This window comes from Eulemur rufifrons, chromosome 1, assembly GCF_041146395.1.
Source record: "Eulemur rufifrons isolate Redbay chromosome 1, OSU_ERuf_1, whole genome shotgun sequence".
Taxonomy (NCBI): Eukaryota; Metazoa; Chordata; class Mammalia; order Primates; family Lemuridae; genus Eulemur; species Eulemur rufifrons.
The window spans coordinates 64,719,068-64,737,828 of record NC_090983.1 but is presented as its reverse complement, the minus strand read 5'-3'; the positions used below and the strand labels follow the sequence as shown (position 1 = coordinate 64,737,828).

General features: G+C 39.5%; 1 protein-coding gene across 1 annotated transcript in view; it reads right to left on the bottom strand.

The window, feature by feature from the left end:
• ITGB6 (integrin subunit beta 6) overlaps positions 1-18,761 on the bottom strand; it is a 74,843-nt gene that overhangs the window by 24,056 nt on the left and 32,026 nt on the right. Inside the window, exons 8-10 of the mRNA XM_069472249.1 lie at positions 11,666-11,755; positions 7,505-7,639; positions 6,875-7,289 (exon numbers count right to left, since the gene is read on the bottom strand). Of these exons, the coding sequence (XP_069328350.1) occupies positions 6,875-7,289; positions 7,505-7,639; positions 11,666-11,755 (640 nt within the window). The remainder of the gene's footprint in view (positions 1-6,874; positions 7,290-7,504; positions 7,640-11,665; positions 11,756-18,761) is intronic.

The following is an 18,761-nucleotide window of genomic DNA, read 5'->3' as shown; positions in this document are numbered from 1 at the left end:
CAGAAATGTGACATTGTGATTCCGGATAGTCAGGACTGAGAAAGAGGCAAGTGAGAGACGGGTTTCCAGGCCGAAGATCACAGAGGGCCTGTGGGTTTGCGTGTTTTGATGGATGCTTGGAGACTGAACCCAGCAAATACAATCTGAGGTCTGAGTTTACACAGCGTCATTATAACTTTGATCACCATGAAACCTATCCACAAAAGAGACAAAGGGAATAAAGATGTTACCGTTTGGAGTTACAGGGGTCACCACAGGTAGGACATCGTTCACAGGTTGGTCCTGAGGCTCCAGGGTTCGTGCAAACACACTTGCCACAAACGCAGTCCCCTCGCCCGCTGCAGAGCACCCCGTCCTCGGAGACGCAGGAGTCTGTGCTGCTGGTGCAGTTGCAGTACTCCCCGGTCCAGCCGCTCCGGCACACACACTCGCCACAGTCACAGTCGCCATTGTCTGCAAAACAAAACGCTCTATGCCTCTCACGGCCAAAACCACGGGCAGATTTGTCGGGGCAGGGGGCATCCTTTCTCGTTTTTAAACACCATCAAAAAGACTAAAGAAGAAAATGAGAAAAAGTGTGTGTCTGGGGGGTATGAGTGTAGATATATTCTATTTAATACGTTTTGCTAACTGTGTGAATTTAGTGATCTAGTCTCCTAACTGGAGATCCACTTGATTACTTGATATTATATCAAAGAATTTGTAACCAGATGAAAAATGAAATAATCCAGAAAGCCCTTAACAGCTACTTGATATGTGTATGTGTCCACATGCATATATATTTATTGTTCTCTTCATCTTTTGCTTTTAATTAAAGTGCCGTAGGATAAAGATACAAGACAGACCTGGGTTAAAGCCTGCCCCTCACATCACTTCAGCTGAGGGATCATGGAAGTCTCATCTATAAAACAGAGGGAATAAAATCTATTTCCAGTACTTGTGGCCAGATGAGATAATGTGTCAATCTCCTAGTTTTACATTCATTCACCAGTTAGATGCCCCATAGGCATACAGTGAGTGCTCAACAAATTCATAATTTAACAAACTTTAATTGAGCATATACTATGTACCAAAGATTATATTAGGCATGAGGATATAAAATTAAATAAGACACGGTCACTGATTTCATAATCTAGTTTAGGAGGCAGGCAAATAAATTTACTACTAATATATACAATGCAGTGTGAGAAGGGCTATATACACAGGGAAAGAGTTTCCAAATTAAATTGGAAATCTGGGGAAGTTTCCAGAGGAAATGATGCTTGAGCTGAATTTTAATGATAAAGATAGAAAAGAAAAGAAGAGGGTTCCATGCATTTCTCGCAGAAAAAGGCACAGGTAAATGATGGAAGTATGGAATCATGAGACCTATTTAAAACCCATGGAAGTTTCTTGTGGATAGAGCCAAAATGCTTATGGAGTGTGGCAGCAGGGAATGATGGAAAGGTAAACAAAAAGTCAGAAATCAGATGATGAAAAGCCTTATGGACTAAAGGAAGAGCTTTTATCCTGAAAGTTATGAAATTTCGGGAAAGTTATGAAATTTCGGCTAAACAGATGGATAAATAGATGTGTCTAGAAATTTCCTGGCATCAGTAGAGAGACTGAAAAACCAATTAGGAGGTTCTTGCAGGAGTAGAGGCAAGAAGACATGAGACCCTGAACTGTGGCAGCACCACTGGGAGCAGAGGTGAAAGGATATCCAATTCGGGGATAGAATGCTGAGGGTGTGGGTGTGATTGGTACCCAGTAGAGGATACAGGAAGAAAGATAGGGTGGACTCCTCCCCAGGTGACCAGACTGGGCAGCCAGGTGGAGGATATGGCTCTTCACTGACCTGGAATGGAAGCTGGCTCATGGCCACTGCCATATCCCCAATGCCCGGCACAGAGTAGTGCTCAGTTGTCGAGTGAATAAATGTTTCTCAAGTAGAGGAGGAGAAACAGATTTGGGTGTGGAAAATGATGAGTTCATTTTCAGCCCTGTTGAGTTGGAGGGGCCTGTGGGACATCCTAGCAAGTGGTTGAGTATCTAGATCTCTATCTATCTATCTATCATCTATCTATCTATCTATCTATATAGGCTTGAAGTTGGGGTTTGGGATCCATCAGGGAAAGGTGGTAGTTAAAGCTGTCATGGATTAGGTCATGTAGGTAAAGTGAGAAAAGCTCAGCATCAGCATTTAAAACGTGATCAGAGAAGAGGATTCTTATGGAAGAGACCGAGAGGTAGGAGGAGGAGAACAGGAGTGATGCTGCAGAAGCCTGGGGCAGAGATAGCTGAAAGGCACAAGGACACTTGATGCAGACAAGTATCTCATTTAATCCTGAAGATCCCCTTTGGATCTGGCCACATAATGATTTATGAAATACTCTAAAATAAAATAAAAATAAATAAAGTGTTTAAGATAATGGGCTTGTATGTTCTTCCCATAATATTTTTGGGTGCCTGCCATGCCCACGATACTAAAATAGGCATTGGATGTTCCAAACAAATAACATTTATTTACAAGCTCTCATAACTGGTATTTTTCTTCAGAAAAAGAAATGTGCATTTAGGCATTTAGCCTCACAAGTTTTGCTACTCCAGCAAAATTGAGGATTACCTAAAACAATATACAACAGCGTTTATGACAGTGCCTGGCCTGTAAATAAGCACTAATAAGTGTTAGTTATTAGCGTTGTTCCTAAAAACTATCCAGTAGGAAGAATTTGCAAGCAAAATTATTCATCAATATTAAAATTCCTATACTGTTAATGAAAACAAACAGATATTAAAAAAAAATCACAAGTGAAGCAGGTTTCCACTTGTAGGAGACACTCCAAGTTACTGCAGAAGGAAGGATTCTAGGCTTTCTCTTGTAAACATTGCTCTAGTAGCTGGTTACTTTTCTAGCTTCATGACTGGGCTTTAAGGGCCACAGAGTGCAAGAGTCCTTGGCTTAACGCTCTGCTTGGTGAAAAATAACAGAATAAAGAAGATGATAACCACAAAGATTTTGAAGTTGGATTATGATTGCTCCTGGTGTGTGTGTATATGTATGTGTGTATACACACACATGCATTTTTTAAAGATGGCATATGTCCTAAGAAATGCATCATTAGACGATTCCGTCTTTTTATGAACATCATAGAGTATATTTACACAAACATAGATGGTATAGACGACTGCACACCTAGACTATATGGTAAAACCTATTGCTCCTAGACTACAAACCTGTACAACATGTTACTATACTGAATACTGTAGGCAACTATAACACAATGGTACTACTTGTGCATCTAAACATAGAAAAGGTACAGTAAAAATACAGTATTATAATCTTATGGGACCACTGTAGTACATGTGGTCTGCTGTTGACTGAAATGTCATTATGTGGGGTAAACTATATATATGACTGTACATTTTCTCTTTTTATTACTCTCCCTCTTCTTCTCTTTCTCTTTCTCTTTTTCTTTCTCTTTCTCTTTCTCTCTCTCTATGAACACACACACACAGAAATACATTATATATATATAGAGAGAGATGCTCCTGAATTTACGGTGGGATTATGTTTGGATAAACCCATTGTAAAACGTAAAACTATGGGTTTATCCAGACAAAACCCCACCATAAGTCGAGGAGTATACCGAATGCATATCACTGTCACACCATCACAAAGTAGAAAAACCAAAAGTCAAACCATAATAAGATGGAGTGCATCTGTGTGTGTTACTTTTCTAATGAAAGATGAGTTGAAATTTATCTGGATCCATACCATTAAGACACATTCCAACTGCATTTCATGACCTATGTAATTTATAATTGACCTAATTAATTCAAAGCTAAGAATTATTAACTGACTTAACCAAAGGCATTAATTTAATTTTTATATGTAAATGATCTTCTAAACGACAATATCTTTTTGTTTCTTCCTCAGCAAAAGGGAAAACTTACTTTCATGATAGGGAGAAATTCTATATTGCAGTTGATTCTGAAAATTTAATATGATTTATAAATATTATTAAATGAAATATACATTTCCAAATGCTTTGAGAATGCTCAAGTGTATCACTGTATGTAAGAATTACTCAGCAGAAATTTAGAAAACCCCTCCTGGAGAAGTAGAAAAAGACCATCGTGGCAAAAACATAAAGAACCTCTTTCAGAATTTAGAAGCCCTCCTCTCTGCTTTCCAGGGCCATCGACCTGGTCACAAAAGTTGATAATTGATATCCTTAAGCAACCAATTATCTAGAGTACTTGTTCACATAACAACAACAACAACAACAACAAAACCATCCTATTGTTTTCATGTAGAGGCAAGATCATAACCAAAGATCAAGAAAAATTACCAGGATGTTTCAGAGGGAGAGATCTTTCTGGAATGCCATTGACAATGACTGTAAGTGCATAATGGCAGGAAGTTTTTCTCTAACGCCATTTGTCTATTAGTTTCCATGTCTTAGAATCAAAATATAAAAGACTAATGGAATTTGTGCAAGGAAAAAAATCAATGGAGCCCTATATATCTTTGAGTGTTTACAGATGAATGAAAGAAGTTGCATGAAAAGAACATTGTGATAATAGCTCTTCAGAAAAGCAGCGCATCACTGGGTATATTAGTTGCAAACTAAGTGAGATGGACACAAATGGGTTGTGGCATATTTGGTCTGCTGTTGAAAATAACAGCAGCAGAATGTCTGTTCACACTGCCAGGCACATGGTAGGTACTCTGTAACTGTCGGTTGAATTTGAATAATTGTATTTACTTTTATTGTACCTTTTGATAGAGAAAGATACTAATTATGGAGTCACCTCTTTTGTGATTCTGTTTTGAGAAACAGTTGAAGGAAATTTGCATTGGTGAAGTTCTCTGAGTCCAGTTGAAGAAATCATTGTATTTTCTAAATAGAATTTCTTTAGCAGTCACTGTGTCTGATTCAAAGAGAGGTACTATTTTCAGACCTTCCTAGCTACAATGCACAGACAAAGTCAATTCTTTTTGAATTTATTTCTGTTCCTCAAGCATGGTACAAAATAAAGTGAAAGACCATCAAGGAAAGCTCTGTTGCTAAACACAGGTCAGTGATTTATACCACCTTAGATCTCTTTGATCCAAGATTTATTTTGCTATTACATTTTTATTAGACTACACTTAAGACTTTTTTGAAAGGTAATTCCAAATGTTTTCAGCACATATTTTATTAAAAGATCGCTATTAGAAATGCAGCATTGGATTCTGCCAAATATCATCTTCCTATGATGTGGGGACGGCCTCTGGCTGGCTTCCTGTCACCTGCAGACGTGTCCTGTCAGTATCGTGAGAGGACTGATGTGGGTTGGGAAACACACTCACCAAATCAGGAAATAAGCCTCCGAATGAAGGAGGAGAGAAATGTGTCTCAATCGTCACGGACTCTAAATTTTTCACTCTCTAGGGGGAAAAAGGCAGATTTTCTCACAGGAACCTATTGGTAACTACAGCAGCAACAAAGAAATGAAAGGTAGGTACACTTCTAAGAGTATCAAGTGGTTTTCAAAAAGCTTGGAATTCTTTGAGGCTTGTTTCTCTCAGGTCTTTTTTTCCTGAAAATTAGTCTTTTTATATGTTTCTGACACTGTGGTTTGAAAACATAACTTGCTTATTTTTATATAAAGATAATGGCTTTCTGTTTTCAAGAGCTGTCTGCTTACATAGTGTGAAAAACCAAGACATTAGAGCTCAAATTCAGCAGTCAGTCAGTATTTCAATTGTAATACAAATTTATATCATTTAAAGTATATATTAACATATTTGTAATTCTTATCTGAATAGATTATACTTAAATATATATGTATATATCTCAGAATGATTTTATAATAGTAATATAATATATTCTTAAACTAGAGTGATTTTTATGTCTCTAAAGAATATTAAAACATAAATATTTCTATTTTAAACTTTTCTTACATTTTTCAAGATATTCCAACCCATTTTCCATCTTTATCCTTTCAATAGGCTTCTTCACCTATGTCTTCACTCATTTTTTTTTTTTCTTTCTTTCTTTCTTTCTTTCTTTCTTTTTTTTGAGAGACAGGGTCCAGCTCTCTCACCCAGGCTGGAGTACAGTGGCATGATCATAGCTCACTTGAACTCTTGGGCTCAAGCAATCCTCCTGCCTCAGCCTCCTGAGTAGCTGGGACTACAGGCGTGCACCGCCACACCCACCTCATTTACTTTTATTATTTTGTAGAGACAGGTGTCTCAATATGTTGCCCAGGCTGGTCTCGAACTCCTAGGCTCAAACGATCCTCCTGCCTTGGCCTCCCAAAGAGCGGGGATTATAGCTGTGAGCCAACATGCCTGGCCTACTTACTCATCTTTATTATACCCAGTACCTAACCTAGTATCTTTCACATAATAGGTGTTTAATAAATATTTGTGGAATGAGCGAAGGCCCTGAAAGTCCATTCAGTATTTTTGTGCTCTTTGTCCTTGGCAGCATGTTCCTTTAGGAGTCGACTTTTGTGTTTTTCCAAAGTAATAGGCATTTAAGAGTTGGGTCAGATCTAGTAGCTTGATCTAGAAAAGTCCGGAAGAGAATGGAGTTCAGATTACAGGCAGTTTTGTGGAGTCTGGGTGATAACCAGACAGAAAGCATTTCCATCTTTTACCCACTTAGGGAAATAATAACAGAGATGTAAGTTCAGTTGGCAGAGATCTCACCCTAAGTGCATGTTAGAGCGAGAAATCATACAAGAGGAGATTCAGTTACCCTAGGTCTAAAGTTGATCTGCAAATATTTATTGAACACCTATTATGCCCAGGAAACTGTGGAAGGTGCAAAGGATGCAAAGCCCCTTGCTGATACTTGAACAGCTACTGTGTAAGATGGATTTAAACATAGCCTACCTCCGCAGAGCAGCCCTTTGTGTCTTACGCAGGAGAAATCGTCACACTGGCAGTAAGGTCCATAAATGTTTCCATAGGATGACAAGTGGCAGATGCACTGCCCACAGTAGCAGTCACCCCTTCCGCTGCAGGAGGGGTGATCTGGGGTCTCCTTGCAGGAATCTGTGCTCAGCATGTCCTCGCCACACTCACAGCGAGGCCCCATGTGGCCGGGGTTGCAGGCACACACCCCACATTGGAAGGAGCCGTTCCCATGGCTGCATTTGGAGCTATTCACTTCCACTTCTTTCTCACAGTTGCAGTTGCATTCTGGACTGACAAGGATTTCGAGGGCGTCCCCCAGCCCCACAGGCTTTACAATAATGTGCCTGCTTCTCTCGCACTTTGGCATATTCACAGTCACGTTGAACGAAGCCTGGAAAAGAAAATACTAATTATCTGCTCTCTCCATCCACCAGAACGCACGAGGTGAAACAAGGCTGCACGGAAATCAGCTTTGCCAAAGGCATTTACCAGGAAATCTTTGAAAATCACTTTTGAAATTCTTAAAAGAAATCCAGCTTCGGTGAGCTATAATAACTTTGGACCCATCCGAGTGTCTTTCAGACGGTGTATTGGCCATCTACTTACTGTGTCGCCCACCTTCATGTGAGAGCATTTCTTTTGGTGTGGGAAGAGGGTACCGTTGTTACAGATCGCTGTGAATGACAGGTTCAGTCCTTCTGTGTCTCCTAACACTTCCAGTTCCACTTCAGACCGCAGTTCCTTAAGACAAAGAGTTAAATGAAGTCACAACCAAAAAAATACAACCAAAAAAAGAAATTGTGAATCACATTCACTAAACTACAAATGAATAAAATCAAATTGGTTGTAAAAGAAGTTCACCATATCATCAATCAATCAAGCAAGCAATATATACATTTTATATTTTATCAAATATAAGACGCCAACAATTATATGATACACCATTATCTTATGACAATTAAACTATGATAAAATAACCTCAGGATGGATCTGCACAACATATGCCTCAGTTCTATCCATCTATCATTGCTTCAAAAATTATTTTACCCATTCTGAGGGATTTGGCAAGTTCTCCTACTCCGAGTTGCATAGCTTGGCATATAAGAAGGAAATTCGTTTGCTTGTATGTCAGTAAGAAAATGTAACAACAGCTTCCTTTACTTGTAAGCATCATCATTTCTTAGCTCCCATAAACCAACTGGTTGTTGCTTTGCAAAGAATTCAGAATTGCAGTCATTCCTCCAACAATGAATATCTGCTTCACTGATATCAAATTTACACCCCGCTGCTCTCTTTTGGTACATTTCTGCACACATAATAACTTTTCATCTCAATATCAAATCATAGTGTAAACTTTTTGGAGTTATTTTAAAATGGCAATTAAACTTAACACTTAACAGCAGCAACAATGCATTTGACGAATGGAAGTGACCACAATCATGATTGATAATGAAAACTACATCGTGAGTACTGCCCGGCGGTGGTTATAATTCACCATTAATTATAAGATGGATCAAAATTTCAGAGATGTCAAAATGTGGAGGGAAAGTGGGTGCCTTAAAATCAATATTGGAATTTATTGAGTACCCCTTGTACATCTGGAGGGGAATAACATAAGGCCAGATTTCTGCCCTCGAGAAGCTTATCATCTTTTTTTTTTTTTTTTTTTTTTTTTTTTGTTGTTGAGACAGAGTCTCACTTTGTTGCCCAGGCTAGAGTGAGTGCCGTGGCGTCAGCTTAGCTCACAGCAACCTCAGACTCCTCGGCTTAAGCGATCCTACTGCCTCAGCCTCCCGAGTAGCTGGGACTACAGGCATGTGCCACTATGCCCGGCTAATTTTTTTTTTCTATATAGATTTTTAGTTGTCCATATAATGTCTTTCTATTTTTAGTAGAGACGGGGTCTCGCTCAGGCTGGTCTCGAACTCCTGACCTTGAGCAATCCACCCGCCTCGGCCTCCCAGAGTGCTAGGATTACAGGCGTGAGCCACCGCGCCCGGCCGCTTATCATCTTAGTTTCTCTATTCCTTGTTCTCTTACAAAAGAAAAGTCTGTATTTCGGGGGGAGGAAATAAAATTATTAAAAATATAAAAAATCAACAAAAATAAATTTTGAAATATTATGAATTCAGTTATACTTCGTTCATTCAGTTCATCTAAAAGGTTTTAAGTCCGTATACCCATTTCATTGTTGACATTTTAAAAGCATATTCAGCTTCAAATTGTCCTTAAGTATAATTTTACCAACTGCGTAGCAAAATGACTCCTCTTTCTCCAAATTCTGTTTATACTGAAATTGTAAAGAGTTAAAACAAGAGTGGTGTTGGAGACGGCGGCACAGTGAGTCAGGAGCTGAGTGAAAACCGAGAGATGTGAGCGGGAGGTCTGCAGTGACAGCAGTAATGAGGACCAGTGATGACATCATTTGACCTACATAAAGGAAGTCTCAGCATCGAGGTAATACCATACTGCAAATTTGACCAGGAATATTTTAATGTAAATTTCCCAAGGAAGGGACATAAATGTTTGTTTGTATTTTTTCATCATTTCATTCATTCATTTTTTGAGCATCTGTTATGAGTCAGACAAAACAAAACAAACCAAGTTGATTCTCTCCTGGAATTTAAATGCCAGTAGAGGAGCTTCCCCTTGGTGTCACTGATATTTCAGCAGCTTTTATTATGTGATTAGGGAAGGAAGGAAATTAGTGAATGATGATCAGATGAATACACATCCACTATTTAAGTTTTTTTAAATACCAATATGGCACTGTGCAATACTGAGCTCAGGTGTGTGGCCACAAATTATAAACACAAATCATCTGTCTCTGCCCTATAGAAGCCAGTCAGAAGCATTTTGTGTTTTGTCTCAGTATATTTTTTTCCTATTTCTCTTTTTACAGACCAGAAGGGAATTCAGTCTACGAGTCTCCATATTTTAAAGTCTTTTTAGAATATATTTAAAAATAACAGAGTAAAAAAATAATTTGAACTAGTGCCACTGTCTATTGTATATTTCACCCGGTGACTCATAAAGTTCCAATAATGACTCCAGCACAAGATTGTTTCATTTAAGAATAGTAAATGCTTCTTAGTATTTTTGATTTAATTCCAATGTTTAATGCCTTGGTTTCAACTATCCCGTAAGTTACGAGGCACCATAAAGAGAGACAAACCTCTGACAGGGCAAGCAGGGGCATGGATTGGGCTGGTCAGGCTGGAGGGGGAAATATTTTTGACAATTCACTGTTTCCTAATCTGTTTAATTTCTTTGACGATGTTACCAGCCACCACCATGGACGGTATTGGGTTCAAGAAAATGGAGTGTGTTCTCATTAGGTGAAGGATTACTGCGTGATTTTATTTGAGTCTACACATTAAAACTTTAATTACTGCATGAGAGGGAGGAAGGGTTTTATAGTGTTTTGTTGACAAGCTTTCCTGTCTGGAAGTATTTCAAGCATGAGCTAATGTGGTGATTAATTTTTGATGTGAGCTAAGAAAATTGAAATTTCTGCAGATATCAGTGAAAAGCAGCCTCATCATCCTGTAATTTTAGTGGACACATCTGTATTTTATTCTCTGAGGAAATGAAGTATTTAAGAAAGCATACCTTGCTTTTCCTTCCTTCAGGTGAGTTTTAAAACTGGTAGAGTGATACCAAAATCATAGAGAAGTTTTTTTTTCCCCAAAATATGTAGCTCTCCTTTCCCCTACAGCTCTCCAAAGATACATGTGAGAAGAACATGGCAATGTCTAGTTTTAAAAGGCTTCACTGATGATTCTGATATGTCATTGAGTTAAGGAACACTGTTTACTATATGCTAAATGCTGGTGTATACTACATGTGGATCATTTATTTGTAATTTTAAAACATCAAAAATTGGGAGAATTGTATTCATCTGTTACTATGTAACTGCTGGTTAGAGCAAATACTAGAGCTTTATAAAAATGCACTTTTTTCATTCCTGTCCTAATTTAGGGCTTCATCTTCCTCTTTGTGCGTATGCCTGGTTTTTATTTTTCTTTTAACGTAAAGGCAATAAAGAGGGGTGATACTTAGCAACCAAAATAAACAAGAGTTGACAACTGGCCATTCATCGTTGACTAATTGAGTTATGAAATAGGGACAAAGAAAGAGAACATAGCAACCCTGTAGGTATGTATCTTGTTTTAAGGAAGGAATTCTGTCCTCAGGTGATAATTCACAAAGTCAGCGCAAAGAATTATTCATATATACATACTCATAAAACCAGTGGAAAATTTCCTTGGTTCCCAAAGGTAGAGAACCTAAAAAGTGGTATTCCTGGCATGCTTTTGGTGTTTTGGTACATAGTCAACACTGGTATTTTTGCTTGAGTTATAATCTAGTCTTATTAAGCCTGTGGAGTTGGCTTTCCACATAACTCTGTTACTCACTGGCAATTTAAACTCAATTTTTTTCAGACAGAGGACAGCTTAATTGTATGACTCATGAAGCTTTTTCAGTCGAATTAAAATTTTGCTGGTGTCCATGTTGGTGTTATGATTATAAAAACAACCTCAACTTTACGATCAGGTTTATGATTTTTCTATCATCTGTTCCACCTTTCAGGATCTATAAATGAAGGGAACAAAGTTTATATTTTGGCTGCATTAATGCAGAGATTTTTCTTTGGATAAGCACCCTCTCTACCAACAAATGAGAGTGAACTGAACTGCCTAAAACACATTTTAGTTTTTGAAGATCAAAGAAATGCAAAAAGAAGCCAACTGTAAAGTATCCTACTTCATAAGCCGAGATGATCAGCTGCAGAATATTCCCAGAGTCCTTCTGAAGCAGCCCTACTGTCGCTCCAGGAATAAGTTTTGCGTAATTCTGTAAACAGAAAAAGAGTCAGTCAATCTTTGCTCACTGTAATTGAGAAACATTAAGTGTGGGGTTCAGCCTGCTGGCTGTGATCGCCCTTATTTAACTGGCTGGAAAAAACAGACTCCTGATCACAAACTGGCATTTCTCCTGAAATTGCAGCCACCCTGTTTGGTGCCGCTTCCTGCGCTCAAGTGGGAAATGGACGGGCCAGACTTGCCACTGGGGAAATCCAGGGCTGTGGTTGCTGTTGATTAGGGCTGTGGTCGCTGTAGTCTAGGGCTGTGATTCATATCATGACCCAATGGGAGTCAAGTCTCAGATGACAGTAAACATTTATATAACATCTTCCATTTGTGAGGCATCCTTTGTCTAAAAATTTCTGAACCTACACCCAGGAACTTTATTCTCTTTTTGCAACATTGCAGAAACCAAAGTTGGGTGCACGCAGGCAGTGAGGGAGTCAGGTTGCTCCAGACGTCATTCAGGGTGGAGGTGTTGAGGAGCAATCACTTGGTGGAGAAAGAGCGAATTAGTGGATGCCTGCAGTTATCTCTCCCTTTCCTACCAGTAATGAGCACTTTCAGGGTGTCAGCACCGCGCTGGGGCTGGCTGGAACTGCCCCCGACTGCCTCTCACGACGGAGTGAGTCACAACCCGGTCCTGAAGGCGTTCTCCACCTACACTGCTTCTCTGAGATGCTGTTACTACCTGAGAACTCACAGTATCAATAGTTCATCGTCACTCCAGGCATCGAGCATGGCCGGGGCATGAGGCATTACACAGAAGAGAATTTTCCAGACAGCTGAAAATGCCCCCTCCTTTCAGTTTTATGTTTTAAAACTGTTATTTTCAAATGAAAAGTTTTACATCCCTGTCTTCTTTAAAAAAAAAAGACTCTCCCAAATACTTTGACTTTTTCTTGGAGGCATAGAATTATACTTATCAATATGAACTATGTCGTTCTATAATTACCAAAGGCTTTTGAAATCTACATAGACGTCACACCCATACCAAGTGGGTCCTGACTGTGATGCTGTTGTTTCTCGTATTTGTTGTTATATAATGTCTACCTTCTCTTCATTAAGTCCTAGGGGATTACTCGCCTACTGATTTACTCATTTATTTATTTACTGTTGCATTCAACATCTATTAAGTAGGTTTAATATGCCATACTATAGCTAGAAGACACAACCACTCTTTCTGTCCACTGTGGTCTTCCGTGTGTTATGGAGTCAGAGGACTGCGTTCATTAAAACTGGATGTAGAAAAGAATAATAAGCTTTGAATGAAGGATTTAGGGCATATCCTAGTTCAAACATAACGATATCCTATCTTATTCTAAAGAAGACTTAAGTAGCTTAGAAAATGAACAAAACTAAATTAGGGTGAATAATTATTAATTATAATAGTGATACTGAGTAAATAAATCAGGTCAAGGGGAACGGAGGAGAGGAAGAACTGAAGCCAAGGTGCCATTAGAACACAGAATGCACGCAGGACGTCCTTCCTGGACTCTTGCTGGAGGTGGGCTGTAGAAGGCTTCCTGGACACAAGCTTTCTACATGTCCTGTAGGGAAAAACGGGCTTTGGTTTTGATTTGTGGGTTTGTCGTGTTGCACTTATTTCAGTGTTCATGACTGCGTTGAAATTGGAATTCACTGGAAATCCGAACTCTGCACTGCAATGTGTCAGATGGTTTGATGGTTTACCACGGAGGGGGCTGCGGGCAGCAGTCCAGGTAGCATTCCTCACCCTACTGCGCGCTCCTCGTCACCACCTGGTGGACCTCCTTCTGTTTCCCTGACTCAGGGAGATCTTGTAAAATATGAGGAAGGCGCCAGTTCGTGGACTTACCTTTTCAAATAAACACATGTCACAAAAGGCTGTGAAGCATGAGACATGTGGTTAACAGCAAACACCTAAACAGGAACTTGAATTCCACTTAGGTGGAGCTGGCACGAGTGTAAATCTGACTGATCTCAGAAGAGAAAGCAGAGGGAACTCTTAGAGGATGACCAAGAAAGTTTTAGATCCTTTACAAAAAGAATTTCAAGGCTCGTAGCTTTGCATGAAACAGCTGTCCTTGAAAGACATCCTGGTATCCCCCAGGCTGAGGTGTCATGGGTATGTCCCGCAAGCACTAGTTCAATGGCCTCCAAATTCACAGTTAATGCTTGGCTAGCAATGCCAAGTTCATCCACTTCCTAAAGCATAATTATGATCCTGCATGTGGTATGACATTTGGCTTTTGGCTATTAGGACAAGTGGTGAACATTAATCGCCTTTGCTGATTGCCACTAGAGCGCGGGTATAAAGGAGTTGGCAGCCAATAGCAGTAACCAGTGATAACACTGGCAATTGTGCAGAGGAAAACTATTAATTAATTTCTGGACGCTGAGTGCCCCCAAAAGCATTTCAAACAATTAACTAAAAACATGGACAATTTGGCTTTCTGTTCTAACACTGTAAAAAATTATACTCTAAATCTTCTAGTATTATGACTACTGTAAATATCACGTATCAAGTGCCTTCCTTTCATTAAAGTCTTCAAGCGCTATCACAAATCGTTGTGCTTAAACATGTTTAATGTTAGGAAAAGGATGATTTTGCATGCCTGGATGTGATGAGTTATAGCATTTGTGACTCTAAACGATGAGGTTTGGGTATTAGGAATGATGTACACTGTAAACATGGTGTTGCATGAGCTAATTAGAAACGCACACTCCTGTGCTCGGGCTTGAATTCTCTGTTATCTATCTGCAGATTATCCTAATTATGGATTCTCTCCCCTCTTCCCTGCCATGCCACCCAGGAGTTCCTGAGGTTGTTTTTCTTACTCGTTCTTTCTGATTACCTTAGTTTTCTTAACTTCCTTCTTCAAGCCCTATTTCTGTTCACATCTCTAAAAAAGATTTCTTATTTATCCAACTGTCTGCATTTGCTCCATGGAAATCTCCTTGTCAAGGATGGAGGATGTGAAAGGGACGGGGGTCATCTGGCGGGCAGGCATCAGAGGATCCAGAGGAAAGTGCCTGAGTTCACACCGGCACACTCTGGGCTCCTCTCAGAGAGTGTCTCCAAGTTCGGTGCCTCTCAGCGTCTGGCTGCCAGAACCAGCTGCCAGGTGTACACTCCTGCTTGGCTAAGGGCAGAGGAACATGCAGTTGCACACCTGCTGCCCTGTTACCTGTAAACAGGCTGCTGGTTGGCTTTCTCTTGAAAGAGACTCGGGCCGAGGACCTTGGCAGACCCTTTTTTGCTTTGGTGATATCTTGGCATTCTTACCTGTAGGAGGCACAACTCCTGACATGACCTTCATTCCTGCTTTGTCTGCACCTCCTATGTGGTTAACTCCTCAGAGCCTGGCTGGCTCTGGGTCAGTGTTTAGTAGGAACTCTATTCTTGCTAGGTACCCTGATTTGGTTTCTGTCTTGGATTATGACCCTACTGGACCCCTATGTTCTACTTTTGTGACATTTCTGCTATAGTCTCAAAGACTCCTCACCACATCAGAACTCATTAGCCATCATTTTATAGAGACCACATTACTCATGCCCTCATTAGAGGGTGGGAATCAGAAGTCAACTTGTCACATATCAGCTAGCAGCATTTTTTTTTCTTTTTGCTGTTATTATTTTTAATTGACACATAATAATTGTGCACGTGTATGTGGTACAGTGTACTATTTCAATACATGTATACAAGTGTAATGATCAAATTAGAGTAATTAGCATATCTTTCACAATTTAATCAAGAATTTGTAAAACCAAATACTTAGAGCAACCAGCTGTTTCTCTTTAGGCTCTGTGCTTGCTTAACTCTTTCTGTATTACTAATATCATTTTATTTTATGCTTAGCATTGTTTAATGCTCAGCACTGTTTCTTTTCAATATTATATTATTAACTAACATCAGTGTTTCTGGTCTTAAAATATGCTTATTAAATGTAGTTTACTAAAATACATTTACTAAAATGTTGGCTTGTATAGACAGAGAACTTATGATGTTATACAATCTGCTCACAAATTTTTCCTTTAATCTTTCAAAGTACTTTTTGTCATCATGTATCTCTTCCATCAGTGGCTTCTTTCTGTGTTCTCCCTCTCTCTTACCTATCTCTCTCTCTCTCCTTCTCAGAAATGTTAACAGCAGCATATCACACATATACAGTGTACAAGTAATAAATATACAGTTCAAGGAATATTTAAAAAGTAAATGAGCAAGTGCAGCCACTGTGAAGTTCAAGAAATAGAACATAACCAGCCCTCTGGAATCCTCCGTGCCCTGCCTTCCAGTCATTACTCCTCCCCCAAGAAGCATAACCACCATTTTGACTTTTAACAGTGTAGAAGTCAGGGGAGCTATCTTCATGGTCTTCGGGTTAACAAAAATGTCTTAGGTAGCACACAAAAAGCACTACCCATAAAGAAAAAGATTGATAATTAGAGCTTAAAATTAAGAATTTTAACTATAGATTGAATGGAATCCCAATCAAAACACCAGCAAGTTCTGGTGCAATCCCAATCAAAACACCAGCTGATTCTAAAGTTTATATGGAAGGAGAAAAACAAAGTTGGAGGACTGATACTACCTGACTTCAAGACTTACTATAAAGCTACATTAATCCAAAGAATGTGGTACGACAAAAAAATAGACAAATTGATAAATGGAACAGGATAAAGAGCCATGAAATAGACCCACATAAATGGCATTCTGGAAAAGGCAACTGATCATTGACAAAGAAGCAAAGGCAACAATGGAGCAAAGACAAGCTTTTCAACTAATGGTGCTGGAACAACTGCACTTCCACATGCCAAAAAAATGAATCTGGACTTCACACCCTTCACAAAAAAATTAGCTCAAAATGGATCACATTCCTAAGTGTAAAACACAAAATCACATAAGTCCTAGAAGATAATATAGGAAGAAAATCTAGATGATGTTGAGTTTGGTGATGACATTTTAGATGCAGCATCAAAGGCATGATCCATGAAAGAAAGAATTGATAAGCTGGACTTAGAATTTAAAACTTCTACTCTATGAAAGACAACATCAAGAGAATGAGAAGACAAGCCACTGACTGGGAGAAAATATTTGAAAAAGATGTATCTACTAAAGGACTGTTATACAAAATATACATAGAACTCTTAAAATTCAACAACAAGAAAACAAACAACCTGATTTAAAAATGAGCCAAAGGCCAGGCGTGGTGGCTCACGCCTGTAATCCTAGTACTCTGGGAGGCCGAGGTGGGCAGATCGTTTGAGCTCAGGAGTTCGAGACCAGCCTGAGCAAGAGCGAGACCCCATCTCTACTAAAAATAGAAAGAAATTATATGGACAGCTAAAAATATATATAGAAAAATTAGCTGGGCATGGTGGCACATGCTTGTAGTCCCAGCTACTTGGGAGGCTGAAGCAGAAGGATTGCTTGAACCCAGGAGTTTGAGGTTGCTGTGAGCTAGGCTGACACCACGGCACTCTAGCCTGGGCAACAGAGTGACACTCTGTCTCAAAAAAAAAAAAAAAAAAAAGCCAAAGACCTTAACAGACATGTCACCAAAGGGGAAATACAGATGGCAAATAAGCACATGAAAAGATGCTCCACATTACATGTCATCAGGCAAATGCAAATTAAACAAGATACCACTATACACCTATTAGAATGGCCAAAATCTAGCATGCTGACAACACCAAATGCTGGTCAGGATGTAGAGCAACAGGAACTCTCATTCATTGCTGGCGGGAATGCAAAATGGTACAGCCACTGTGGAAGGCAGTTTAGCAGTTTCTTACAAAACTAAAGATACACTTACCACTTGTTTCATCAATCGAACTGTTTGGAATTTACCCCCAAAAGTTGAAAAGTATATCTACACAAAAATCTGCAGACAGATGTTTATTTTTTTTTTTTTGAGACAGAGTCTCACTTTGTTGCCCAGGCTAGAGTGAGTGCCATGGCGTCAGCTTAGCTCACAGCAACCTCAAACTCCTGAGCTCAAGGGATCCTCCTGTCTCAGCCTCCCAAGTAGTTGGGACTACAGGCATGCACCACCATGCCCGGCTAATTTTTTCTATATATATTTTTTAGCTGTCCATATAATTTCTTTCTATTTTTAGTAGAGATGGGGTCTCGCTCTTGCTCAGGCTGGTCTCGAACTCCTGAACTCAAATGATCCGCCCACCTCGGCCTCCCAGAGTGCTAGGATTACAGGCGTGAGCCACTGCGCCCGGCCTGCAGACAGATGTTTATACCAGCTTTATTCCTTATTGCCAAAACCTGGCAGCAACCGAGATGTGGTACCTTCAGACAATGGAATATTATTCCTCACTAAAAAGAAACGAGTTATCAAGCCATGAAAAGGTGTGGAGGAACCTTAAATGCATATTACTGAGTGAAAGAAGCCCACCGGAAAAGGCTACATATGGTATTATTACAACTATATGGCATTCTGGCAAAGGCAACACTGTAGAGCCAGCAAAAAGATCAGCGGTTGCCAGAGGTTGGGGGGAGGGAGGGATGAGTAGGCAGAGCACACAGGAGCTTTAGGGCAGAGAAATTATTAATCCTCTGTATGCTACTGCAATGGAGGATTCATGTCATTATACATTTGTCAAAACTCATAAAATGTACAACACCAAGAGTGAAACCTAATGTAAACTATGGACTTTGGGTGATAATGATGTATCAATACAGGTTCATCAGCAGTAACAAATGCAGCACTCTGGTGGAAGATGATGACATGGAAGAGGCTGTGCACATGTGGGGACAGTGGGTATACGGGCAATCTCTGTACCTTCTACTCATTTTGTTGTGAACCTAAAACTGCTCTAAAAAAAATAAAGTCTAATTTTAAAATTAAGAATTTCTTTCTTAAAAGGTGCCTCTAAGAGAATGTGAAGGAGCCACCAAATAGGAGGAAAATATCCATAGTACATGCATCTGACCAAAGACTGGGCTCCAGAGTAATTAAACAATTCCTGCATGTCAACAAGAAAAAGATATCTTAATG